Source organism: Watersipora subatra, chromosome 1 (genome assembly GCF_963576615.1).
Source record: "Watersipora subatra chromosome 1, tzWatSuba1.1, whole genome shotgun sequence".
In the NCBI taxonomy this organism is placed as follows: Eukaryota; Metazoa; Bryozoa; class Gymnolaemata; order Cheilostomatida; family Watersiporidae; genus Watersipora; species Watersipora subatra.
This window is the reverse complement of record NC_088708.1, coordinates 44,400,884-44,428,744: the sequence shown is the minus strand read 5'-3', so window position 1 is coordinate 44,428,744 and position 27,861 is coordinate 44,400,884. Positions and strand designations below refer to the sequence as shown.

The 27,861-nt window shown below is 37.2% G+C and overlaps 1 protein-coding gene across 1 annotated transcript; it reads left to right on the top strand.

Annotated features, from left to right (window-relative positions):
• The first annotated feature begins 25 nt into the window (after positions 1–25).
• On the top strand, positions 26–27,520 carry LOC137401516 (integrator complex subunit 9-like). Its single transcript, XM_068087908.1, has 18 exons — positions 26–62; positions 391–521; positions 1,048–1,117; positions 1,496–1,558; positions 1,733–1,872; positions 1,960–2,043; positions 4,084–4,207; positions 5,267–5,401; positions 7,661–7,772; positions 9,906–10,086; positions 10,995–11,055; positions 11,661–11,832; positions 12,506–12,685; positions 17,671–17,786; positions 19,382–19,480; positions 23,058–23,159; positions 25,362–25,421; positions 26,913–27,520. The coding sequence occupies exons 1-18, from the start codon at positions 54–56 to the stop codon at positions 27,051–27,053; spliced, it is 1,980 nt and encodes a 659-aa protein (XP_067944009.1). The 5' UTR covers positions 26–53; the 3' UTR covers positions 27,054–27,520.
• Positions 27,521–27,861: the final 341 nt, after the last annotated feature.

The window sequence follows — 27,861 nt, the reverse complement described above, 5'->3', positions numbered from 1 at the left end:
TTTGATTTCTATGTTGCTAGGTAACCACAAGTAGTCTCTGGTCACAAGCAACTATGCGATTGGTAGGTGTTTACTGCTCATTTCCTAATGTTTCTAAAATGGTACGGACTAATTTATGATAGGTTAATCATAATCCGGACATAACTACTTAGAGTTATCAGTCCTTGTTTGTTTCATCACAATTAAATGTTATTTTTATGATAATGTAGTCGCGCTGGAACTACAGAAATAGACATTCATCACATGGATTTAATTTTATAGAACTTTGCTAATTATCCTGTTTTACATATCCTTATAAACTTTTGGTATAATTTCCATGTTTTCCACCCAATATGTTTAATTTTTCAAGTTATCTTTTTTCTTGTCTTAATACTCCGCTTGATTTTACAGTTTTCACTCTCGAGTGAGACCAACAGGCCCTGCTATGTATTAAAGTTCAAGGACACAAACATGATGCTCGACTGTGGCCTAGATCTCAACACTTTGCTTCATTTTATGCCAGTTTTTAATGTCCAGTCCAAGTATGTAGTCCCAGGGAATTTGATCAAGTTTATCATGTAACTCGCTATTTGGCTTTCTATTTTATAATAATATTCATTTCATTATGAGTTGCTTAATATCGTTTTCTCTGTTTCATTCACACTTACAGTGTATTAGCTGTATTTGTACTGTATGTGTATTAATACACTTACAGTGTGTTAATACACTGTAAGTGAATTAATACACGTACAGTACAAATACAGCTAATACACTGTAAGTGTGTTAGCTGTTAATAGCTGGCCTAATACACTTACAGTGTATTAACAGTTATTAACAGCTATCTTCAGTTCTATGTGTTCCACAGTTCTATGTGTAGTCTTCATGCATGCTAAGGCCTCTATTTCACATATTCCAAATATGATTGTAATAGTCTGTAGCCTTTCGTCATGCGTAACTGCTTTCCATTGCTAGATTATGCATAATAAGAAAATGTTTGTTGTCAACTATGAACTAAAGCTACATTAGACATTAGCTTTGGGTAGCAGCGGGTGTTTGTTGGTGTTTTAGAGCATCAAATGCAATTGGAACAAGACTCTTGCAAGGCAATAAAACAGGAACAAGTGGTGCAGTCCCATGTGTAAGTCCCATGTGTAAGTCCCATGTGTAAGTCCCATGTGTAAGTCATTGCATCTGTGAGGAACTTGTGTCTAATACTAGCCTGCATGAGTACTAACATGTTACTGCCCAGCATTTGTATACAAGTTTCTTTTAGATGCATAACTTTTTTTGTGTTTTAACTTTTTGTGTTTTATTTTTTGCGCTTCACAGATAAACCTTGTCGTGTCACGCATTTCAAAATGTTTTCTTATACCGCCTTTAAATATTTGTTTAAGCTTCCTGCTTTAATTTTTTGTGTTTATACTTTTTGCATTTTCATGATACTGCCATGTCATGTGGTACATTTAAAATTGTTTAGACTGCCTTAAAATACTTCTATGTACTATATATACTGTAGAACATCAAGGACTGCAATGGGACCCCACTATTTGATTCGGAGCCTATGGTCAGCCTTCCCGAGGTACTTCTAGATTTTTCCATCAACATGCGAAACAGATTTCTTGTATTGTGAGAGCCATGATTAATGAACTCCTAAGTTAAGAGCTAGTTGCATGCTCATCTCTCGAACAAGCGAATGGTCATATTCAAACAGATATTAGTGTAATACTGTCATAGCCCTTAACTCTGCCTTCAGACAGACGCTGTTGATCTATCAGGACTGGATGCAATCATCATCTCTAACTATCTTTCTATGCTAGCATTGCCTTTTATCACAGAGGAGACAGGCTTCAGAGGCACTATCTACGCTACTGACCCGACTGTTCAAACCGGCAGGTGAGTAGGTTTGAGTCTAAGCCTGGCCTGTGCAGTGTCCTCCGACCATATTTTCTAAGATTCTAACCTCCTTCCTGTCTGTCACAGGCATCTAATGGAAGAGCTCATCGCATACCTTGGAGCAGCCAATGAGCATCACCCTTCTCTCATGCTATTGGATGATAACATCAGGTGACCATTTAAACTTCAATTTGCAGTAGACACTCCTACAACTTCAGGTAATCTGGTCTGAGAATTACTTTACAGGGTTTTTACGTGATACGAATAGTAGAATACATATAAATTTTTCGGTCCATTCCAAAGGCCGTTCCAAACTCACCCCTTGGACTCGTCAAATGGGAAACTTAAGTTTAATTTAATGACTGTGCAGTGACCATGGTATTATTGGTTTGTATCAACGAGTTTTATTTGTTTCTTATCACTTTCACTTGGTTGGGGTATATGATTACGGTAATTTTATATTAAGTTAAGGGGAGTGCACACCTACAATGTCGATTTAAATAAATTTTTATTTACTTTTTCTCTAGACGGCAAGGTCTATGCTGCAAAGACAAAATTAAAAAATGTTGTATATGTAAAAAACAGAGTGAAGCAAAATTATATATTTATTCTAGTAATAGGGGTGTGTGTTCATTGGTTTGTCCAAAACCAGGAATAAAAGATTGTTCTCAATGAGAGTCCAACTCGTGACATTCAGATTGATAGACTGACACTATAACACCTGCACTAGTTGACCTCGTTTAAGTGATTTTGAATAATTCTGCAGCTACTTATTGTGTTTGCTTCATCGACACACATGATGATCTCTCACGGTGCTCTAGACTGTCAGGGTATTAACATATATAATAGAGATACCCCTGTCACTCCCAAGTGCAACAAGAGAGAAAGCAGTATTTTTAAGGCCAATTATGGGTTTCTCGTTATTCAAATCGAATTTGAGAATTTGTGCCATTGATGCTTTACATAATATAAAAATTTTAATGTCGTGCGAATTAAAAACTACATCAATTCATTACGCCAAGTGGAATTTAAGCGAGGTTTATGGGGGAAGCGTCTATTGAATGGTTTTTGGAAAACATGGAAAGTAGCACTTTCAAAACAAACTAGAGTTCTTTTTGCAATGATCCCACCGCATAGACACATTAATAACCCATCTATGTATATCAGAGTGATTATGTAATGGGGGAGTTATTCTGGCTACTTACTGGTTACTTTCACAGTTGGTGAAATCCATGGCATCTCTCGTAGCAGCCTTGTTAATGGCTCATGACAACTTGTGTTCAATTCTTTAATGAGGACTTCCTACACATAGTGCACATCTGTTCTAGCAGTACAATGTTAGAAACATACTCAGACCTGTTCCTACCGCCGGTTGCTTCCATTTCTCTGAATGGCATTCTGATATTACTGGTATTTAATGTACCAGTAAGTCATTATTGGTGGACTGGTTCAGACACTTGGATCGTTGGCAGAGTTGGGATGACTGGCAGAAATTGCAATTAAATTAATTATTTTGTGGTTTAAAATTGCATTTATAACAAAATTAGTTAATTTAGGTTTTTTGTGAACTTGTACTAATAATTAAATTAAAAATGTTTTCTGTTTAAGTTCAATTAAGAACTAAATTACTACATTAGTTCGAAAATTAATTGTATTACTGATTAAATTAACTAATTAAGTTTGTTATAATTAAAATTAATCATTTAGTTAACAAATTAACTTTGGTCCAAATTAATCATCAAACTATTGAATCGACGAATGAATGAATTAATAATTAAATTAAATTATTGAATTTAATTTTGTTTAAAATTGAATTTTGCCTTAATTTATTAAATGAGTTGTCATAATAAGTGAATTTAATAATTAACTTCTGTAGAAACTAAATTATGCATAGAAGTATCAAATTAGTTTAAAAAAGATTTGGGTTGAAAATTAAATTAACCAAGTAATTTTTCTTCGAAATAAATTATGCATCAATTTGACAAATTAGTTTTAATGAGTAATTGCATTAATAATTAAATTGGAAAGCCATCATTGCAGCTAAATTAAACATTAAGTTTTTTGTAAGAATCTATGAGGCATATCATTGTCCAAAAATCATTTTCTATGACAGCACATGTTAAGGACATGGCTGGACGAGAACTGTCATGTTTCATTTGGCGCCTTCTCTGATGGTGTCTTCTGTGTAAGTTTATGTTTGTATTTATATAGCGGAGTTCCCGCTGAGCTGCTGTCTGCCCTCAGCACCAACCACAGATGGAGACGAATCTACACACAGGCTAATGTTAACTCATGTCTCTCCAAGGTGCACACAGTTGCTTATAACGAAAAAAATGTAAGTAATACTAGTATGTAGCCAGTATCTGTAGGTAGGTTTAAAATTATTCACACAACTACCAAGTGATGTGTGTACACTTTAGCTATTTCATGAAACCAAACTAGTTCATCACATCTGGTTACAGTCAAGTGCCACATGTATCAGGACCATATTGGGATAAATCTTATTTGATAAGAAGTATGTGCATAAATATGCCAAGAAAAATGACCAGAGGTTTTTGCAGATTCTATATGTTACAGTAGTTTAGTGGATCTTGCATGTTTTTACGTGTTAATGCTGCTGGCATTGAACAGATTTTCCAGTGTTTGCTTCAAAAGCTGAATAGATTGTCAAAGACACTTGGGCTGAAAACACTAAAAACACAGAGCTCTTTAAAAATTGACATTTCCCAAAATTTAGAAAAATAATAAATTGGCTAGCATATATTTATTACTTTGCATCACTGTATTATCTAATGAATATACCATAGATAATGACATCACAGTCGCACTTTAATAAAACGTCTTTTTCTTGAGACCTCATCAAGGACCAGGACATGTTTCTAAACTCATTCAGTTTGGTGTTGACATTACTTTGACTAGCGAATGCTCTTTACTTGTCACATTCTACACTATCATTCTAGTTTACCTCTATTTGACTCTTCTATTAAATAATACTCAACACAATACAGTTGTGAGTATTTCATCAAATATCTTCTACTTTGTTCTTTCATGACTTGGAAAGTAATTTTCCCAAACCTCATGCATTACCTCGCTACCTTCAGTGCTGTTTGGGAAAAAAATACTTAGTTTTGTTAGAGTTGCCTTACATATACATGTATATCAAGTTGGCTCATTTCATACATTTCTATACATAATTCATGTGTTGTTTTCATTCTGTTGGAGCAATGCTGGCAACGTTCAGTTTGAATATATGGTGTCAGAGACAACAAACAGTGATTATATTTCATTTCATGTATTTATGTTTGTTGTGGAATATATGCATGATGAGTTGTCATCTTTAGATATCATTCAAGTCATTGTCAGATGAAAGTTATGAAACTAAAAATATTTGCAGAGCATCTACGGTCTGCTTAGCATCATGGCCATCAGTTCAGGCTACTGCATTGGCAGCTGCAACTGGATTATAGACTCAGATCATGAAAGGGTTACCTACATAGCCGGATCGTCTACACTCACTACTCATCCAAGGGTGGGTCCTTCATTTATTAATTTAGTCTTTTTGAAATACAATAAGAAGCTATATGACAAGTTACAGCTAGTACTAGTAATATAACCATATGCTTGTAAACTGGTGGTAGCCAGTTATTAACTTTTGGTTCGCTCTTGCTTGGAGTTGTTTATACTTGTTTATACCTGTTTATAGCCATTGGAACTTACATAAATACAAGCTCTAACAGCTGCCATATATCCTTCTGCTATATATATATGGCTATATAGATATAGCTAGATCAGCTGCAATATATATCTATGTTCCGCCCTGTTCAGAGGCTATGATGAAGGTGTTACTTGTTCCGCCCTCTTCAGAGGCTATGACGAAGGCGTTACTTGTTCCACCCTCTTCAGAGGCTATGACGAAGGTGTTACTTGTTCCACCCTCTTCAGAGGCTATGACGAAGGTGTTACTTGTTCCACCCTCTTCAGAGGCTATGACGAAGGTGTTACTTGTTCCACCCTCTTCAGAGGCTATGACGAAGGTGTTACTTGTTCCACCCTCTTCAGAGGCTATGACGAAGGTGTTACTTGTTCCACCCTCTTCAGAGGCTATGACGAAGGTGTTACTTGTTCCACCCTCTTCAGAGGCTATGACGAAGGTGTTACTTGTTCCACCCTCTTCAGAGGCTATGACGAAGGTGTTACTTGTTCCACCCTCTTCAGAGGCTATGACGAAGGTGTTACTTGTTCCACCCTCTTCAGAGGCTATGACGAAGGTGTTACTTGTTCCACCCTCTTCAGAGGCTATGACGAAGGTGTTACTTGTTCCACCCTCTTCAGAGGCTATGACGAAGGTGTTACTTGTTCCCCCCTCCTTCAGAGGCTATGACGAAGGTGTTACTTGTTCCACCCTCTTCAGAGGCTATGACGAAAGTGTTACTTGTTCCACCCTCTTCAGAGGCTATGACGAAGGTGTTACTTGTTCCGCTCCGTTCAGAGGCTATGATGAAGGTGTTACTTGTTCCACCCTCTTCAGAGGCTATGACGAAGGTGTTACTTGTTCCACCCTCTTCAGAGGCTATGACGAAGGTGTTACTTGTTCCACCCTCTTCAGAGGCTATGACGAAGGTGTTACTTGTTCCACCCTCTTCAGAGGCTATGACGAAGGTGTTACTTGTTCCACCCTCTTCAGAGGCTATGACGAAGGTGTTACTTGTTCCACCCTCTTCAGAGGCTATGACGAAGGTGTTACTTGTTCCACCCTCTTCAGAGGCTATGACGAAGGTGTTACTTGTTCCCCCCTCCTTCAGAGGCTATGACGAAGGTGTTACTTGTTCCACCCTCTTCAGAGGCTATGACGAAAGTGTTACTTGTTCCACCCTCTTCAGAGGCTATGATGAAGGTGTTACTTGTTCCACCCTCTTCAGAGGCTATGAAAAAGGCATTTTATTGTAAAAACACTTTTCTATCCACATTTTCACTTTATTCATGTTTGTCTTATATTTTAATTGAATACTTCAACTTACCCTGTATGTTTGCAGCATAGCATCTTGCAAATAGCATCAGCATATCAGCATAGAGCATATCAGCATACAGCATAGCATCTAGCATATTTATAGTACAATACAATCATATACAATGGCATATGATTGTATTGTACTGGACATAACTTTCTGACTATTTCTATTGAAATGCAATTCTCTATTTAACATAGTTATTAACCTGAGTACGTAGAGAATTAACTGGCTAAATGCTGATCAAATTTTAGAAAGAGCACAACTCCCAAAGTGCATGTGTTGATTCTTCACAGCTTCATCACTCTAGCAATTGTATTATCAAGAATTCATGAATTAACATTTATCATAAGACATTTTTGCTAGGTTAATTACCTCTGCGAACCATATAAACTTTGGCCTATTTGTCTTGCATACTTTATCCTATGTATCTACTAGTGTGTATTTATTTACTCATAGCAGCCTATGTTCGTTAAATGATTGGCTTAAGTGTCTCGCTTGCTGTAGTCTGTGTACCTTACATGATGCAGTAGATTCCCCTTAACTAGTGCAATATATAGAACTTACATTTTGTTCCCTGTGTATTTTACAAGCTGTAGCACAAGCAGTCAATTAGTACACTGTTTGTTGTCCAATCTTTCCACATTGCAGCTTTCGTGCATTGAGCACTGCAGCTTACAGTATGTTCGCGACATGTTGCATTTCTGTTCCTTACCCTCTGTAGGCTATGCACTGTAATGCGCTTAATGGACATCATTGCTTAAAATATTTGCATTCTGTAGCCCATGGAACATACATCACTCAAACGGGCTGATGTTATGATTATTACCAATCTCACCAGAACTCCTATGCAAAATCCTGACTCTATGATAAGAGAGTTCTGCATGGCAGCAGGTAAGGCGATGTGTATATATTTTACTGGAGTTTATGCACCTAAGAATCTTACCTGTTAGCTAGGATTTCATTACTTAATAGTAAGCGTCATTCACTTGAAGGTGTGTTTATACCTTGACCTAGAAATAGCACTGAAACATGTGGTTAAAATTATCTTGTGCCTAATTTTTGTGAGCTTTTATATATCTGCAAATTCAGGCTATAGTCATTGCGTATGCTGCGGAATCAAACAAATAACTGAATTTTAAAAACCATGGCAACCATTGATGAAGAAATGCTATAGATTTCTTTTTATCAACAAAGAGTTTAGAACTAGCTGATGTTCTTGTCTATACCAATGATCCTCAGCACGATATGATATGCATTGTACTCAGTGAATTAATAAAGACAATTCGAAACTCTTCTGTTGGCACTTTATGACTCTCAGTTCAGCCAGTAATTCATGTCGTAATAACCTGACACTTTGTTGTTCTTGAGACATGAATGATTCCCCATCACTGCGAATAGTTTCAGTCCATCCTCCTTTGAAGTCTTTGCCATACTTTACAGAAAAAACCCTGATAAGTGGTCGTGGTGATGTTTCCTTGTACGATTTTCTGTATTGTCACAACTCAAAATTGAGGCCATTTGCAATTTTCTGCAAACATGAGACATGAATGATTCCCCATCACTGCGAATAGTTTCAGTCCATCCTCCTTTGAAGTCTTTGCCATACTTTACAGAAAAAACCCTGATAAGTGGTCGTGGTGATGTTTCCTTGTACGATTTTCTGTATTGTCACAACTCAAAATTGAGGCCATTTGCAATTTTCTGCAAACTTTTTTAAAAAGCTCATCTATTACACAAAAAGAATTATCGCACCACAAAGTTATCAATCCTAATTATTTCTCATTACGTTAAAATTCTGGTTAGTGACCGAAAATTTTTGACCTAATTTATTTTTCTTATTGCATCGAGAATCTTTTCGTTTAAGTATAAACACACCTTGAATGAAAGTGTCTGTCACTTGACTAGATGTGTCTGTCACTTGACTATATGTGTCTGTCACTTGACTAGATATGCCTGTCACTTGACTAGAAGTGTCTGTCACTTGACTAGATGTGTCTGTCACTTGACTAGAAGTGTCTGTCACTTGACTAGATGTGTCTGTCACTTGATTAGATGTGTCTGTCACTTGACTAGATGTGTCTGTCACTTGACTATATGTGTCTGTCACTTGACTAGATGTGTCTGTCACTTGACTAGAAGAGTTAAACGCTGGTTTACACTGATTTGCCATATGTTGGCATTGTCCTCTTGGTAATCATTCATTGACTAAATAAACCGTAAAATGATGGTATCACCAAGGCAACGCGGATGTTTGGAAACATCGCAGCTGGTAAACTTTCCCAGTATTTCTCCGATCATCCATGACAGTCTGTGCAATGTAAACCACTTTACTGGTGGTGATTGGCTGTGGTGGGTTGATTAATCTATATTTCTCTTCATAACAGTTACTGCAAGACTAGTATCACATCATTTCAACGACCATATCGTATTGTGTGCTATGCTGCAGACTATTTGCTGATGTAAGTACAGATGGGTTTATAATAGTGTGAACAGTGTTATCACAGTTAATTGTGGGATTGAAGCTGACATACTGGGATGTAGTGCGTACCAGCCTTTAGTTATATTTAGTTACTAGCTGTGCTACCCGGCGTTGCCTGGGTAATAAAAAAGTCTGGACAGAAAATTGTTTTGTATTTAACATATAACAACATTTGTCATTCTAACTTTCTAACTACATATCATGAGAGAAGTGTAGTTAAAATACATTAAGAAAAAAATGAAAACAACTGTAAAGGTTTTAGAACTTTGTCAAACAACTGTAACTTTCAAACTATTAGCCTGGCATATTGCCAATGGAAAATTGTAGTAAGCTGCTAGGCTTCTACTGACGGTACTTCATGACATTGCGTCAGCATTGTTGTTCAGCTGCAGTTATTCTAATAATAGCTATAGCCGGAATGCAGACAGACATACGACACATGGACATACTTTGAGAAATATATATATAGATATGGCTAGAAATCTCAGTCATTTGACTTACATTGCCAAACTGTTGACACATGTTAGTAAGTTCTCTGTTTACAGCTGCCACTCTCAAGAGGGGAGGAAATGTCCTGTTGCCTTGCCTTCCTTGCGGCATCACATTCGACATGTTTGAATGCTTAGCCAACCATCTGAAAACATGTGGTTTCTCCCACATCCCTATGTACTTCATATCAGAGAGAGCTGAGGCTAGCCTTGCCTACTCCAACATCTACGCTGAATGGTTTGTTGTACACTCCTAGAAGTGGCTTCACTTCTGTTCAGTTTCAGGAGTTCTGTATGCGTGCGGGTCAACGTCTTCTCTTTTCCTTTCACATGTTAAATAGATAAAAACTTCCTTTGCGCCGGTCAAATGCCAATTAAAGCAGATTAGACCATGACACAAAAACAAAAAATGAGTAAAGTAAATTATGTGTATTTAAAGAAAAAGCTCTTTTTGCATAGCACTGTTCTATAATGTAAACGGGCAAGGAGTTGGAGTCTGGTATAAGGTGAGTAGTGTTTTTAGAGAAGTAGGGATGTAATGGATGGTGAGGCAGATTGCAGATATGATTTGAATATCCTAAATGGCAGGTGAGTGGTTTTTTGGGGAAGTAGGAATGTAATGGATAGTCAGGCAGATTGAAGATATGATTTGAGTATTTTAAACAGCAAATATCTAAAAACATATTTAGCCTTAATGGGTGGCCACTCAGCATCCAACGAACAGATTGTGCTTTTTGACATCAGTGCAGAGGCGAGCCCATGCAGTTGAAATCTGAAAAGCTTAAAGCCAACCATTTTTGGTTCATGTTCAATTTTGTTTAAACACGCATCTTGGATTTGATCAGGCGACTTCACATGCAATCTTTACATTATTCTCTTCTGATTGGTTTGTTTAGTCATGGTTCAAATATAGTAAAATTAGTTTGCATGACAATTGGACAGCATATTGTTAGAACAATGGGAATGAAAGTGGTCATGATAGCCTAAAGCAAACTCCACAGAAAACTGTGGAGTTCGTTTTAGACTATCATGGCCACTAATTGGAAAACTTGGGTGTGTCAGTTGAATTATATGTTCTTTAAAAAGGCCGTTTTGGCACCTGGTGTTGCCAATCCTAAGAGCAATGCATTTTCGTGTGATTTTCAGGTTAACTTCTTCCAAGACATCCAGTGTTTACTTACCAGAGCCTCCATTTCATCATGCAGAGGTAGGAAGCAGCCTTTAGCCTGCCACACGTATCATACATGTAGGGAGTCTGAGAGCATTGCTAGATATGATACATACATCCCAGCTAAAACAGTACAGTGTGGCTACAGTACCTACAGTCTGGCTCAAACATATAACTTACATATTACTTACAGCATTGTTCTAGATTATACAACCTTCCCTATTTTTAGGATTATATGATATTTATTTCTAGTTTTGACCAGATGAATAATTAGAGTTGAACTCAATCTAGTGTCATCCAAGTCAACAGACTGTAAAATTTGTAGAAATTTATTTCTGTTGTTAGGTAACAAGATTATACATCATATAGACTAGATACAGAGTTAGATCTCCTAATTTATGTAGTTAATTTAGATATGAACAGGAAAGCGACGCGTGTATGGCTGGTCTGGAAGTGTCAACCAAACTGGATGAGATCTTACCATTTACTATGACATCTGAGTTACTCTCTGAGTGTCTGATCTATATGTCAAGAAATGTCGATGAGTGCCTGTATGGTTTAAGCAAAACATTTACAACGATTATAGTTTCAGTGCGGAAGGCTCGGACTGCCTCATGATTTCCAGTTTCTGTGCGGTGTTTTAGCTGATCAAGTCAGGCTGGTTGAAGGCATACCCAAACATTTGTGGTGAGTTTAACAACTCATACAGAACACCATGTGTGATATTCGGTGGACATCCAACCCTTCGATGTGGAGATATTACACACTTGATGACATTGTATTGCAAGGAGAAGCAGAACACTGTTATATTCACTGGTAGGCAGTTGAAATCATTCTGAAGCCATTTGAGGGGTTGCAGGAAATGAAGATTTGTAGGCGTGGGTTTAGAGGTGGGAGTTGGCACCGGGGCGAAACATGTTACTGAAGGAGAATTGATATAATTAGACGAAATAAAAAATAGTAAAGTAAATTATGTTTATTGAAAGAACAAGCTCTTTTTGCATAGCACTGTTCTATAATGTAAACGGGCAAGGTGTTAGAGTCTGGTATAAGGTGAGTGGTTTTTTTAGAGAAGTAGGGACGTAATGGATGGTAAGGCAGATTGGAGGTACGATTTGAGTATTTTAGAGATTTGTGTACATCTTTTTGAGAAACCTAGTGTAATAAGCTGCTTCCACAAAACTAAAATACGTTGTCTGTATAGTAGGACAATATAGAAAGTCGAGTGCTTTCTGTTCTGATCTATATTATAGAACGTTCATGCGATTCATCTATGGTTTTATTTATTCCTCATACTACACATCTGTCTCTGATTGGACAACGGCATTATTGCTTTTCAAAATGGGATGTTTATAGCGTAACTTTAAAACATTGCTTCAAAGGACAACTGGCATCACCTCCTATTGACCTATTCAAAGGAGAATTTGCAGACGTTGATGGTCGTTGGATGGAATGAAGTTAAAAAAGAGGCTCTTGAACTGTTTTGTAGATGCTGATGTGAACTACATAGATGCATTGGCACCTTACCAGCCTGTGTACATGAAGGTCGTTCATTGTCCCATTGACACAAGGTTGAGCTTTGCACAGGCTAACAAACTCATCAGAGATCTGAAGCCTAAACATCTGGTTGTTCCCGAAGAGTACACCTTCCCTCCAACTCTTCAACCTGGTATAGTACACCTTCCCTCCAACTTTTCAACCTGGTATAGCACACCTTCCCTCCAACTCATCAACTTGGTATAGTACACTTTCCTTATAACTCATCAATCCAGTATAGTACACCTTCTCTCTAATACTTCAACCTGGTATAGTACACCTTTCCTTCAACTCTTCAACGTGGTATAGTACACCTAACCTCCAACTCTTCAACCTGGTATAGTACACATTCCCTCCAACACTTCAACTTGATATATTACACCTTCCCTCTAACTCATCAATCCAGTGTAGTACACCTTCCCTTCAACTCTTCAACCTGGTATAGTACACCTTCCCTTCAACTCTTCAACGTGGTATAGTACACCTCACCTCCAACTCTTCAACCCAGTATAGTACACCTTCCCTTCAACACTTCAACCTGGTATATAGTACACCTTCCCTTCAACTCTTCAACCTGGTATAGTACACCTTCCCTCCAACACTTCAACCTGGTATAGTACACCTTCCCTCCAACACTTCAACCTGGTATAGTACTATTTTCCTTCAACACTTCAACCTGGTATATAGTACACCTTCCCTCCAACACTTCAATCTGGTATAGTACACCTTCCCTCCAACACTTCAACCTGGTATAGTACACCTTCCCTCCAACACTTCAACCTGGTATAGTACACCTTCCCTCCAACACTTCAACCTGGTATAGTACACCTTCCCTCCAACACTTCAACCTGGTATAGTACACCTTCCCTCCAACACTTCAACCTGGTATAGTACACCTTCCCTCCAACACTTCAACCTGGTATAGTACACCTTCCCTCCAACACTTCAACTTGATATATTACACCTTCCCTCTAACTCATCAATCCAGTGTAGTACACCTTCCCTTCAACTCTTCAACCTGGTATAGTACACCTTCCCTTCAACTCTTCAACGTGGTATAGTACACCTCACCTCCAACTCTTCAACCCAGTATAGTACACCTTCCCTTCAACACTTCAACCTGGTATATAGTACACCTTCCCTTCAACTCTTCAACCTGGTATAGTACACCTTCCCTCCAACACTTCAACCTGGTATAGTACACCTTCCCTCCAACACTTCAACCTGGTATAGTACACCTTCCCTCCAACACTTCAACCTGGTATAGTACTATTTTCCTTCAACACTTCAACCTGGTATAGTACACCTTCCCTCCAACACTTCAACCTGGTATAGTACTATTTTCCTTCAACACTTCAACCTGGTATATAGTACACCTTCCCTCCAACACTTCAACCTGGTATAGTACACCTTCCCTCCAACACTTCAACCTGGTATAGTACACCTTCCCTCCAACACTTCAACCTGGTATAGTACTATTTTCCTTCAACACTTCAACCTGGTATAGTACACCTTCCCTCCAACACTTCAACCTGGTATAGTACTATTTTCCTTCAACACTTCAACCTGGTATATAGTACACCTTCCCTCCAACACTTCAACCTGGTATAGTACACCTTCCCTCCAACACTTCAACCTGGTATAGTACACCTTCCCTCCAACACTTCAACCTGGTATAGTACACCTTTCCTTCAACACTTCAACCTGGTATATTACACCTTCCCTCCAACACTTCAACCTGGTATAGTACACCTTCCCTCCAACACTTCAACCTGGTATAGTACACCTTCCCTCCAACACTTCAACCTGGTATAGTACACCTTCCCTCCAACACTTCAACCTGGTATAGTACACCTTCCCTCCAACACTTCAACCTGGTATAGTACTATTTTCCTTCAACACTTCAACCTGGTATATAGTACACCTTCCCTCCAACACTTCAACCTGGTATAGTACACCTTCCCTCCAACACTTCAATCTGGTATAGTACTATTTTCCTTCAACACTTCAACCTGGTATATAGTACACCTTCCCTTCAACTCTTCAACCTGGTATAGTACACCTTCCCTCCAACACTTCAACCTGGTATAGTACACCTTCCCTCCAACACTTCAACCTGGTATTGTACACCTTCCCTCCAACACTTCAACCTGGTATAGTACACCTTTCCTTCAACACTTCAACCTGGTATATTACACCTTCCCTCCAACACTTCAACCTGGTATAGTACACCTTCCCTCCAACACTTCAACCTGGTACATCTCACCTCCAACTTATAAACCTAATATAGTGCACTGCACTTTCAACCCTCCAAGCTGGCCATGAAACAGTGATTCTCTTGCAGTTTACAACATATACAGCAACAGCTTCTCCTACTAGCAAACCAAGTTCAGTTGGCTGTTACTACATATTTGATTTTGAATTAATACCACCTATGCATACTTTATTATATGATTATTATAATATAATAAAGTATGAGTAGTTTGGGTAAAGGTAGGAAAGAGGAAGTTTTCACTTTGTATGTGTATCTAACCTCCCTGAAGTGCGATTGACTCACGTTTTGAAGTCTATTGTAATGTCTAGTTGAAGAATAGAGAAAGCAAAATATTATTATGCTTTATTATTCATCTTGAGGTGTTGACTGATGTTCTAAAAAAAGAATCAAGGAGATTGACCAACCAGAAGCTGAGATATAGCCAGCCAAACACAGGTCTACCAAAAAACATAAGTGTTTTGGTAATCATCAATATATGACGTATGAAATCGACTTGTGTGCCATTGGTCAATTAAGCCAACTAATGCGCTCTCCTATAACAATCACGGCGTTTTAATTGGTTTAATCCCTGGAAGTATAGAACAATTCCGAACCAGTCCCTCTGACGTGTAGATTAGTTTTAGCATAAAATAATTAGCCCTACACGCATCTATTATTTCGCAACATTTCGCTATCTTGCTAGTTCAGCTCAGTTTTGTTGTTCTCCTACTTAGCTTCCCTATTCAGACTCATCTTTAGCGTTGTTCAGATTTTTTAACTATAGCTAATAAATGGAATCAATTAAATCAATCATCAATCTCGGTTATCATTTGGAATTTTCTACAAATTATATTAGTTACATCATTTATTCTATACGCAGTTATATTATTATTTTGTATAATATGCATTATGAATATTATATAAATCATAAAAAATAATCATAGATAAGATAATAGATCAATAGAAAAATCAAAGCAAAAGTTATCGTTTTCTTTTCTTATAGCAAGAGCAGCACGGTCAAGTTAGTCTTTTTAAGATTATGGCTGTAGTGAACTTCCAGTCTGTTAATAGTGACGATAATCATGAAAATCAACTGAATGCTGCAGTAGATACACAGTAGAAGAATGCTGCAGTAGATACACAGTAGAAAAATGATGAAGGAACAAAAAGTCCCATTCCTGTTTCTTATTCTAAACAAACTGCAACTCACGGATATCGCATATAGACTATACATGCGCCGTTCGTTGAACAGATGATCTTCGGAGCATATCCGTGGAGATCGAGTTAAAATTTGAAGCGCAATAGTCAAAATCTGCTCTTCTGCTTTGAAAAATCATGGCGAGGGGTTGTGGGCAAATGCCTTTCCCACACAATGTTTGGATGATTTTCCTGAGAAACCAGAGCTAGTATGTAAATTATTTACTATCGCGAGAAGCGTTTCACATCTCGTAGCCAAAACAATCGTTATACATAACGGCGGTAAGGGTGCGCAACTCCGGCACATGACCATTAAGTCGATTTTATACGTCACAGTTTTCGGGATTTTCGAAGGGTTTTCCTCTCATTCTTTATTAGGTAGACCTGTGTTTGGCTGTCTATATCTCAGCTTCTAGTGGGTCAATCTCCTTGATTCTTTTTTTAGAACATCAGTCATCACCTCAAGATGAATAATAAAGCATAATAATATTATGCTTTCTCTATTCTTTAAGTAAGCGAGAGGAAATCTAATTATATCCTGTCAGCCCCAATGATGATACAGCTTACACCTTCACCTCTAAGGATTAGAGTTTTCTATTGCAGAAGCTATTGTTATTTTACTTAGAGTGGTGAGTTTTCATTTTTTGATGTTTAGTAACCAATAGCATTTTGAGCAATGTATATCCTCCCATACAAGCCGACCATAGAAAAACAGCCCTAAAACGATGAATTTTATTTTTTTTAAATTGCATATAACCCGAGCCTACAAATCACAACTTGCCATACGCACCATACACACCTATCTCAACAAAAGGTTGCAGAGTGTGCTGCAGTAGTACCAGCTGCATACTACCGGTCGACACAGCATTTGCATATGGCCAAGAGCCACATGTCACAGCTTTTGTAGGCTTCGTGCAACACGTTTATGGTTTGTAAATACTTGATAAGTTAGCATATCGCGTCTGCACTCAAACAAAAGGAAACAGTCATCTGCATTGAACCAATGGAAAGCGTGTTTACAGTCCACGCTGAGCTTAGTTTTGTTTTGCAGAAACTTGATTTTTTATTACAATTTTTTGTCGCAATGACCAGCCTTCCGTCAGATGCATTATAGCTATGGAGGTTTCACAAATTATAGATCAATGTACTTCTGATGATTAGCTATTGAACAATAGTACTAGTATTTTATTGTTAGCAGTAATAATGATGTCATAAGCTATAGCAGTAGTGACAATCTGTCTGATTCTGAACTTGCTCGACTTGTTATCCACTCTAGTAGTAGATAGTCTAAAAAGTAACAGTCAACCAGCTCCATGTTCAGCATGGTTCGAGTTGTAGTTGTTGGAACTATGCTAGCATAATGTCATTTTATTTTCATTTTTCTAAGCGCGTATAAGCTGACCCCTTAGTATGGTAACGTTTTTACATTCTAAACTCAGCTTATATATGTGAGAATCTACAGTACATTTTGGGGAAGTATCTTGCATTTTCTCAGCAGTATATTTGAACTCTTTGGTATCACTTTCAAAACATAAAAACAACTAAGTATTGTTGCTGTTCTTTCTGTTACAGGGCCGTGCACCTCATGAGAATATTTCATTTAAAATTGTTGGCAGTCTTTTAGCTAAGTATTGCATGTTTTATTTGTTCATATTTATTTGTCTTAGGTAGAACAGATTTGGTGATAGATCCACACCAATCAAACATGGTTAAACATAAAGGGTTAGATGAGATGCATCTCCCGCTCAGACGTTCCTATGTGACTGCTGACATGGACCCACAGGTGCCTATGGGACAGGGTAGTCAATAGAATAGTCCCAGGGTTATATAACCCTGGACTACCCTGGACCCAGGGTAGTCCAGGGTTATATAGAATTTGTATAAATTCCTTATAATGTGATATATGTTAGCAAAACTCTAATAGCTCAAATAAGACGTATGGTATATAATTCAAGTGTGGCAGTTGTAACATAAGTGTAACATGAGAATACATGAGTTGGTAGAATGAGTGAAATGAATCTACAGGTGCTTGTGGACGTGTTTGACAAGTGACATGAATCTGCAGGTGGTTACGAATCTGTGTGACATTTGAAGCAGTGCTGGTAATCAACAAGCTGTGTAGATTGATTTCAACCTTGAAGTATATGCTGTAGAGTTTAATTTTGTGAGTCCCGGTGTTTGGATTCATGGCACTAACCATATTATTAAGCTTATATAGATGAACTTACTCAAAATTTTAGTAGATTTTATCAGAAAGTATCCGTATTTTTCTACCATTTGCAATTGTTTTTGATGCTTGAGGTTATCTGAATGCTGGTTAGTTTCAAGATTAAAGTCGACAAAACTTCATCGCGGTTAAAACACTCAGATCAAGCGAAAGTGTGATTATGACATGTGTAGTTGCAAAAAGACTGACAGAATAGAGACGTGTAATGCTGCAACTTGGATGCAATAGCCAATATCAACTATACTGATGACAGCAACTAGTAATGTCCTTTCGGCATGTATTTTTGTTTTGAGCGTTTTAACTGCCATCAAATTTTGTCAATTTTCTCCTTGGAACATCATAACAGTCAGATCACCGAAGCCCTCCGCAACAATCGCAAATGGTAGAAAAACACGAATACTCTCTGAAAAAATCTACTAAAATTTTGTCTCAAGTTTAAGCTACAGTACAGTCAGCAAAAGCATTGCACACTGACTTTGACCTGTGATGACTCATTGTACACTGACCTTGAACTGTCATGACTCATTGCACACTGACTTTGACCTGTCATAACTCATCGCACCTTGACCTGTGATGACTCAATGCACACTGACCTTGAACTGTGATGACTCATTGCACACTGACCTTGACCTTTGATGACTCATTGAACACTGACCTTGAACTGTGATGACTCATTGTACACTGACCTTGACCTGTGATAACTCATAGCACACTGACATTGACCTGTGATGACTCATTGCACACTGACCTTTAACTGAGATGACTCATAGCACACCGACCTTGAACTGTGATGACTTATTGCACACTGACCTTGAACTGTGATGACTCATCGCACACTGACCTTGAACTGTGATGACTCATTTTATTACAGCTACAGCTAACAATATTCTTCCGGTTTGTTTAAGTTCAATTTTAAGCGCTCTCTTGTCGACTTTTCACTATCGGCATTGACTCCATGTTAGGTATATTTTAGTGAAAGATGTTGCAGCTTTCTGTTTGGCTAAGTTGAGTTTGGAGTAATGTTTTATTTTGAGTCATTAACTATTCTACACCATTTTTATTAAAAAGCATCGAATATATGATACATTTGGTAAAGTATCTTTTGTCTCTATTGATTCATATATGATCTGCTAATACATTGTATATTGCAGTTAGCAGCGGAAATGAGACCTTTTGAGATAAAGCTAGGTATAGCTGTCGTCCAGATGGCCACTCAACTAAAGAACCATAACAACAGCTACTCTATGGAGGTTTGTAGCTCAACTTCTCATTGGCTAATTGTTCATCCGCTCAACTTCTCATTGGCTAATTGTTCATCCGCTCAACTTATCATTGGTTAATTAACTTTTAAAGATGCGGTTGTATCAAATTTGAGTTAATATTAAAAGAAAGACTTTTTTTTCTCTATCAGTTGATATGTGGTTTGTGGTGTTAGGCGATCTCATTGTCAAGATATTTTAAGGTTGAAATCGGAAAAAAATTGATCGCGGTAAAAACGCTCAGGCCAAAAAAACATCCTCAGACTTGCCCAAAATGATGTAACGAGTGATACAACCTGTCTCTATCTGTCGTATTCACATTGGCTATTGCGATAAGTCTAGTCCTACGCGGCTCTGTTGGCATAAATTTTATTTTGCATTTGCTCGTGTTGGCTAGAATAAAATTTTAAATCTAGCCACAGATGCATTATTATGAATGTCTCAAACGCTTCAAATAAGGCAAATTAAAAACCTGTCATATTAGCTTCCTCTAAATGCTGTGTAAACATCTGAGTTCCAACTACTATTCTGCCGGTCTACGGTAACTAGGTCGTCGAGTTAACTTATTTCATCACGGCCTTTGTATCAGCCAAGTTCTCAGTTACTACTCACACTGGAAACTACATGTAGCTACTAAACAAAATAAGCACGCCACCATCTTTGAAAATAATATGTTCGAATATATGGTGAAACCAACTGCATCCCAAAAAGTCATGTGCAGTCAAAGTTATCTAGTCATTATCATCTAGAATCATTATCAATTTGTTGAAAAAATTTGCTGGTCACACTCAATTAGTTAATTCAAGTACAAAACAAATGGTTTTATGAGTTGACTGAAATAGTGAACGCAAAATAACGTCAATTTCGTTGAAATCGATTAACCCGCCTATTCTGGCAAAGGATTACTAAAGCCATTCTTGCACCTGGTTGGCGGTTTGTGGACTCACCTGTTTTCACTTAGTAGGGTGGAGCATCAAATTTTTTGAACTTAATATTTAGTCCGTTAGAATTGAGTCGAGCTATGCAGAAGTACCTGCCAGCTAGTACAGTAGCCTGTACAGCTTTGATTACACTTCATAAATCCATCCATCAGAAAAGATTTCAGCACAGATGGCAACAGGGCTATAATGTATTCAATATGTTCTGCAAATCATGTTTTGCATTGTCTTCAATGATATTATTTTATTATATAATTTTTACAAGCCAAAATATTTTCGTCGCAGCATAAAGTTTTTATTAACTATCCACCCAAGTCGTGGCCATTCACATAGTTTCATCTCATATAATAGGACAAATTAATCTACTGCAGAAAACTCAAACAAAACGTATTATGATTTTTGCAGCACATTTTTGTGTCTTTCCTTCCCATTTATGGCAGTTTCCAGACCGACACCACTGCTCCCCTAGTGAACCACATGCACATCCTGTAACAATACAACAAATGTCATTCATATATACATCGTTCTAACGCGTATCTACTGAAAGCTTTCAATTTGAGAGTTAGATAGATTGCGAGTGTAATTTTCAAAATTAATAAATGTTTAACAAAAGCATAAATACGCAAAGCCAACAATTCGAAGCTTTGTTTCTGAGAGTTGAAGATGAGCATTGATCAATCGATGTTTCTCACTTTCTACAAGTGAGAAATGAACATGAATTCTAATCATAAATCTAATTTACTGGCTAAAAATGCCAAAGAAAATTTAAGCAAATGTTATGGCTAGATGAAATGATAAAAAGTTGTAAAACGATGATTCGTGATAGCAAAAAGTTATAATTTTACTTATTAATAGATGTATTCGTGGCTACTAAAATTATTACCGTTAGTTTAGAATATATGCCAAGGATACTCATAGTTGAAAATAAATTTACTTCCATTCTCCTATCTTTCTTTGCAGCATAACGCTGTTGACGCCTGTCAGCTCTAACCATAACCTTTCTGCCCCAATCTTCAATCACCTGACGCCCAGAAAACTTTGAGTCACCTTCGCATTGTTATAATTCTGTTGTTCGTCAATAAAATGTGTCGGTGCAGTAATTCAGTAAATTAACGATGTCAATTAAATATCGATGTTGATGCACATAGCTAGTAGAATATACTACTAGTCGATGCATGTGACCAACTAGTAATGGAGTAAGATCCCTAATAACCAGAATCTTCAAAATCACAGACAACACGTTTTATGACCGATAATATTTTATTTGACCTATATAAAAATTTCGTGCTGATGATTGGCTAATGAAAAGATCTTATATTTATCGCTCATGGACTCTTTTCAGATGTATCACTCATTTCGTCACTAATGAAGCACCCGCTCGAATCTGAGCTTTTTAAAAGATGGCCTCATTCAAATGCATATATCTCTGGACAGGGTTAGTCTACAAAGACAAAAATGACATCAAATTGTAGCTGATGTTTTAGCCTATTATCGGTCTTAATTTCATAAAATCGACCTTTCTGGCGCAACCACATCACTCATCAACCGTATGCAAGCAACTAATATAATCAGTATTCTATAAACCTTCATTAGGGTTGGAAGTTTACAAGTTTCCCTTTTGCATATTTCTGAAATTCAATGCGCAAAACGATAAAATGTCTCCGTGTAGAATGATTGGTTGCTCATATACACATTATAACTACTGTAAGTCAGTGATTAGTATGTGATTTGTATAGACAGTGTAAATTTGTACCCTCTAGTCCTACGTCTGTACGCTTGCTCATGGTTTTACTGTGATTCTTGTGTACGTACTGCGCCTTGACAAAGCCACTTTTAGCAACTCCTTACAGATTTGTATGATGAATATTTCGTTTAAAACTTTGATGTACCTTTACAGCCATTCTGGTCTAGTCAAGACAGTTTGCAGTGTTTGGTCAACATTTCTGTCATAACTGATCAGCACTTGGGATTTATCCCCTCCTTAATGTTTGTTTATTAATACGAGAGGTACTACAGCGTTTAGAGTTTTAACAGTTTTAGTATAAAGGCCTGCAGCTGCATTGTTTGGCTGTCAGGCTTGTGCTTAACTCACAATAGTAGTCAGGATATGTCCGTCTTTGTATATAAAATTATACAGTGACATATACAGAAAAAGCTTCCTTGTGGCCTCATCTTGTTCATGGCCTCGCCATACTCTGGTGAAGTAAGCTTTGCTTTGGTATACCTAGTACCAGGCAGATCTTTTCGTTCTTCGTTGTTGGCTGAACTGGGTTGAGACGAGTCATCTCAGAGAGCTGGCCTGAACACGGAGCCAACTGGCTCCCAACACACTATCATCGAAGCAGACACTTGCACATAGCTAGAAGCTGGCAAGCTCAGAATTGTAGTTGAGAATGTTATTGTTCCATTGTGAATTCAAAAGAGATGATTGGCGAAATTTCTGGTTAAAATTAATGGATAAAAAATATTTTACCTACACATGTGCAAACCTACAGTTTTAGAAAGACTTGCAATAGTGGAGAGTTGGCAATTAAATTGTACAAGCAAACCTGACCAGCTTAGACCCTATTAGCTGTATGACGATCGGAATAGCGACTGTATTGAACTATATTATCTTTTTCTATCCACAGCCGTTGGGTTCAGACGTGCCACGCATAAAGCGTAGGAAGCTCCAGAAGCCTATACTCTATGGTCATATCAACATTTCTGAGTTTACCAAGCGTCTAGAGGAGGTGAGACCAAGTGAACCACTAAATTCAGCTAGTTTCATTTTTACACTCTTCAATGTTTTGTAGCTCAATAATAGTAGCAGACAAAGTTTTCAGTGTAAAAGCACTCACAAAATAACCTGGTGACATCAAATTATAGCCTGAGTACAAGGTTCTCTAACTTAGAGTTATGTTCTCAAGGCACAGTGAAATAGGTCTGATTGGTTGAATATTACAAGCCATCATTATTTATTCAGTGTCACCTTACAAGATATTTTATTTAGTAAATAGAAGAGTTTTTGTAGTTGAGAGATCAATTCGCTAATTTTTAACATCACATTTTTTCAACCGGCTCAAGGAAAAACAGTTCAAATTAGTATTTAACAATTATCAACTTGGGTGGTGCGCTCTCAGTTGGAAATTAAATATTGTTAGCATTATGTTAAGAATTTATTCATAGATGCATACATGTCCCCTGCAATAGATGTATACATGTCCCCTGCAATAGATGTATACATGTCCCCTGCAATAGATGTATACATGTCCCCTGCAATAGATGTATACATGTCCTGTGCAATACTTGAAGAGTGGAAATAATCTCTAGAGAGCACTCAGACTCATATTCACTCTAATGAAATGTACAAGTAGAGACTTCATCTTGCTCACGTGTAATCATTTGGTGGATCATGACTCAAACTCACATTCTCTCTCTTGAAACATGAACGTAAACAATATTTTATTAGATTTTATTGCAAAGTATCAGTATTTTTCTATTATTTGATTTTTTTATGTTTGGGGTGATCTGACTGCCAGAATGTCTAAGATTCAAATGGACAAAACTTGATTGCGGTTAAAATGCTCGGAAGAAAAATACTTGCCAAAATGATGTCACTAGTTGGGCGGCTACCTATCTCCCTTGTTATTGATATCATATATTGTGTTCAAGTTGCAGCATTACACTCATGATGTCATAATTGCACTTTTGCTTGAATCTGAGCATGCCAAAAAAGAATATCATTAAAACTAGTATATCTCTAGACTGGGTCTACAAAGAAAAAATTATATCAAATTAAAGCCTCATGCCTCAGCCTTATATTGATATTATTTTCATTTGCATCACTTCAATGGTGTAGGTTCACCCTTCAACTGCATCAGTTAGTAAAATTGGTGGGTAGATGATAAGTACACATATAACAGCGTATTACATGTGATAGTCCATATGATAGCAAGTACAAAGTACATGTTATTGTATGTAGTATATGAAGGATGAATATGAAAATCATATGATAGCAACTTTACACATTGTTAGTCGAGGTGCTTAAAGCAAAATGGATGTAAAGCGGTGATTCTAAGGCTAGCAAAAAGAGCAAACCATCGTACTTTTCAGACTATTAGCCGCTACTTCTTTCTGATGTTTTGAGCCATGCGGCTTATATAAGGGTGCGGCTATTTTGTGGTTTTTTCTTTCACCACTAGGGCGCATTAACCGAAATCTCTGGTTAGTGCGCCTCTAGTGGTGAAAGAAAAAACGAAACAATGCCTAACGGTACTGTTCCATTAGGCACTGGGTTAAAAAGCGTCAGTTAATACGGAACAGTTCCCAACGACGCTGTTCCGTATTAACCAGCAAAGTTGCTGCCATGTTGATAAGCACCGTCATGAGTTTTGCGGCCTATACAAAAGGTGTGGCCTATGTATCGTTTTATTATCAGTTTTTTTTTAAATAAAGCAGATGCGGCATATATAGGGGTGCGGTTAATAGTCCGAAAAGTATGGTAATCATATTTAGAATTTTTGTTTTCAAAATTTAATGAATGATTTTATATTTATTTAATTTTAAAATAACTTACAGCATAATGCTTGGTAAGTTATTTTCTACCGCACGCATGTATCCAGTATGTTGGGTGCATCTGAACTCAAGCAAAATTAGATCAAAGTTTCAAAATGTCTGTGTGCCCTGTTGATTGGTTTCATAACAATCACAGACTGTAGTTATTGGGAAAGCAACTGGTTTTTTGTTTTATCATATCATGAAATCAAATGACTGCCATCAGTACTCTCTTTAGAGCTAACTTTCCGTTGGATATCAATTTAGGAATTGTCTACCTTAGGAGTAGCAGTCTATTGCTTGCGTGAGAGCAGGCAATGGTTCTGTGCAATATTGACTCATCCCATTGCAGGTAAACAAGCTCTACATGCTCATAACATTATATTGTTATATTTTAGTACGGTATTATGGATGCAAAGGTGGATGATTTGGGTGGAGGAAACACCATCATTGATTTGGTGAGCAAATGATAGTTCTCTCTATTTCAGTGAATGGGCAGACAAGTAAAGTCTAGGTAACTCTATGGTAATAGAAGAGTGTTGTTTACGTAACTCTATGGTAATAGTTGAGTGAAGTTTACACAACTCTATGGGAGTAGTTGAGTGATGTTCATACAACTCTATGGTAGTAGCTGAGTGATGTTTATACAACTCTATGGTAATAGTTAGGCAATGTTTTGACAAATCTATGGTAATAGTTAGGTCATGTTTAGAAAACTCTATGGTAATAGTTGAGTGATGTTTAGACAACTCTATGGTAATAGCTGAGTGATGTTTATACAACTCTATGGTAATAGTTAGGTAATGTTTAGACAACTCTATGGTAATAGCTGAGTGATGTTTATACAACTCTATAGTAATAGTTAGGTAATGTTTAGACAACTCTATGGTAATAGTTGAGTGATGTTTAGACAACTCTATGGTAATAGCTGAGTGATGTTTATACAACTTTATATCAATAGCTAGTCATGTTGTGATGTCTGTATTTTGTTCTCAATCAGCCATCGCAAATCATCAGAGGTTTACCGCAATGATAGCGGATTTTTTAGCTCTTTTTATAAATGTTGATCATTTTAAAGCACCCTAAATGCTCACACAAAAATAAATGACTTAGTTTTTCTCCTTATACAGCTTGAGCATGTTTCTATGACATTTGATTGCTAAAGGTTACAGCTTAGATGCCATTTTTAAAAATGTGTGACAGGTGACAATGGGAAGCAGGTTGGACTTTTCTCGCCAATATTACAGCTGATCCCTTTTGTGCCAAGGCTGCTAGATAATGATATCTATCCATTATGGAACATTATATGTAACAGCACCATGAGGTTTACAAGTTTATGCAAGAATATTTGAGATCTCATAGAGGTGTTAGCCAGGTGTAAATGTCATTGCCATTTACCTCTTCAGACATGTGCAGTATTTTGTTAGCCCCAAAATCCGAAGCTGCATTCCATCATTCTTTCATGGTCAAAAATTTCAACCTCTCAGTTTACACAAATTGCAGCAATCTCGAGCAAAGTATTTTATAGGGCGGATAGAATTAAGTCAAACTGCAACAATGGCTGCATGTTTTTTTCATGTATCAACAAACAGCTCAAATATGATATTAGGCTACTTAAAAATCAAGCATATATGCGAAGTCAGTGAAAATTGAAACTAATAAATATTCTATAGCTTTATTTACTGGTATAAGTAATTAATTATTTGCTAGCAGATCTCGCAGATTTTATTCTAGCAAATCGATAATGCACTTCGATTGACATCTATGAATAGCATTCTCACCGTACACTAGTACTAAGTGTGACTATAACATTCACCTGTTCTTGACCTGTTTGGTTGAAATCCCTCTTTTGTATAAATTGTCATGCTAAAAACTACATGTATTTCAAGAGAATAATTCTATGGTAATTGTTGTGAAAGAATTAAAATAACAGGTGTTTGTTGTTGTAGCCAAATGAAGGCTCACTCATTCGCATAGAAGACGACTCCATACACATAGTGTGCGACGCTGAAGCAGTGCGAGTGAAGATAAGAGATGCGACTCTCCAATCGCTGCAGAGAATTGAGGCAGCGAGACTGTCTGACCGCTGACCAACTCAGCTTTTAATAAGCAGCTTTTAATAAGATTATTTGTAAATACCCATAAATAGCCAGGCTAATACAAGGTATCCGCTGTACATGTGACTGTATCTATGAGTAATAAATGCAATTGTCTTCTCTGGAGATATTGAACCTCAGGTGCAATTAGTTATAGTTAGCAGTGTAGCCCCACTCCAGCTGATGCAGGTAGAGACACTCAATCTCTATAGAGACAAACATTCATGGGATTTCATCTATTTTCAGAAATCGAGCAATTACCGTGTGCACGAGGCTGCAGCTTTTGTCTCTCAGTTTTTCTTTCAGCCAAATTAAGCAACTTAATTTCAATTCATTTCAAGTATAACATAACATAGGCCTTTTAAAGTGCAATTTTATTATCTATGCAGTTAGTATGGCTAACTCAATTATACTTCACTAAATGTTTCAGAGTGATACATCTATCCCGAGCTATTTATGACATTGACTACTGATATCTCCGTAAAGGTACCACTATTAAACAATGTTAGGAGCAACACTCTCTGGACTTTATTGTTGGAGTTGTGCGTGGCCAGTCTGTGTAAGCTTGGAGATCTCCTTGGTTTTTAATCCTCAGACGCAAGTTTGGATTTCTCTCACTGATAAGCTTCAATCATTTCGACTAGTTTCCTTCCAGATTACAAACTAAAGCCTGCTTATATTTTATTCAGTCAAATAATTATATAAACTGAGAATTACAATGATTAAAACAGCAGTTGACAGTATTGATAATATATAGCAAAAGTCTACAGCCAGCTTTAGTAATGGACATTCATCTGCAGTT

Bases quoted from the DNA above. Each gene is read 5' to 3' on its own strand.
- LOC137401516 (XM_068087908.1), top strand. The intron at 7,773-9,905 runs GTAAGGCGATGT...CTCTGTTTACAG, and splicing joins AGAGTTCTGCATGGCAGCAG to CTGCCACTCTCAAGAGGGGA. The intron at 17,787-19,381 runs GTGCCTATGGGA...TGTATATTGCAG, and splicing joins CTGCTGACATGGACCCACAG to TTAGCAGCGGAAATGAGACC.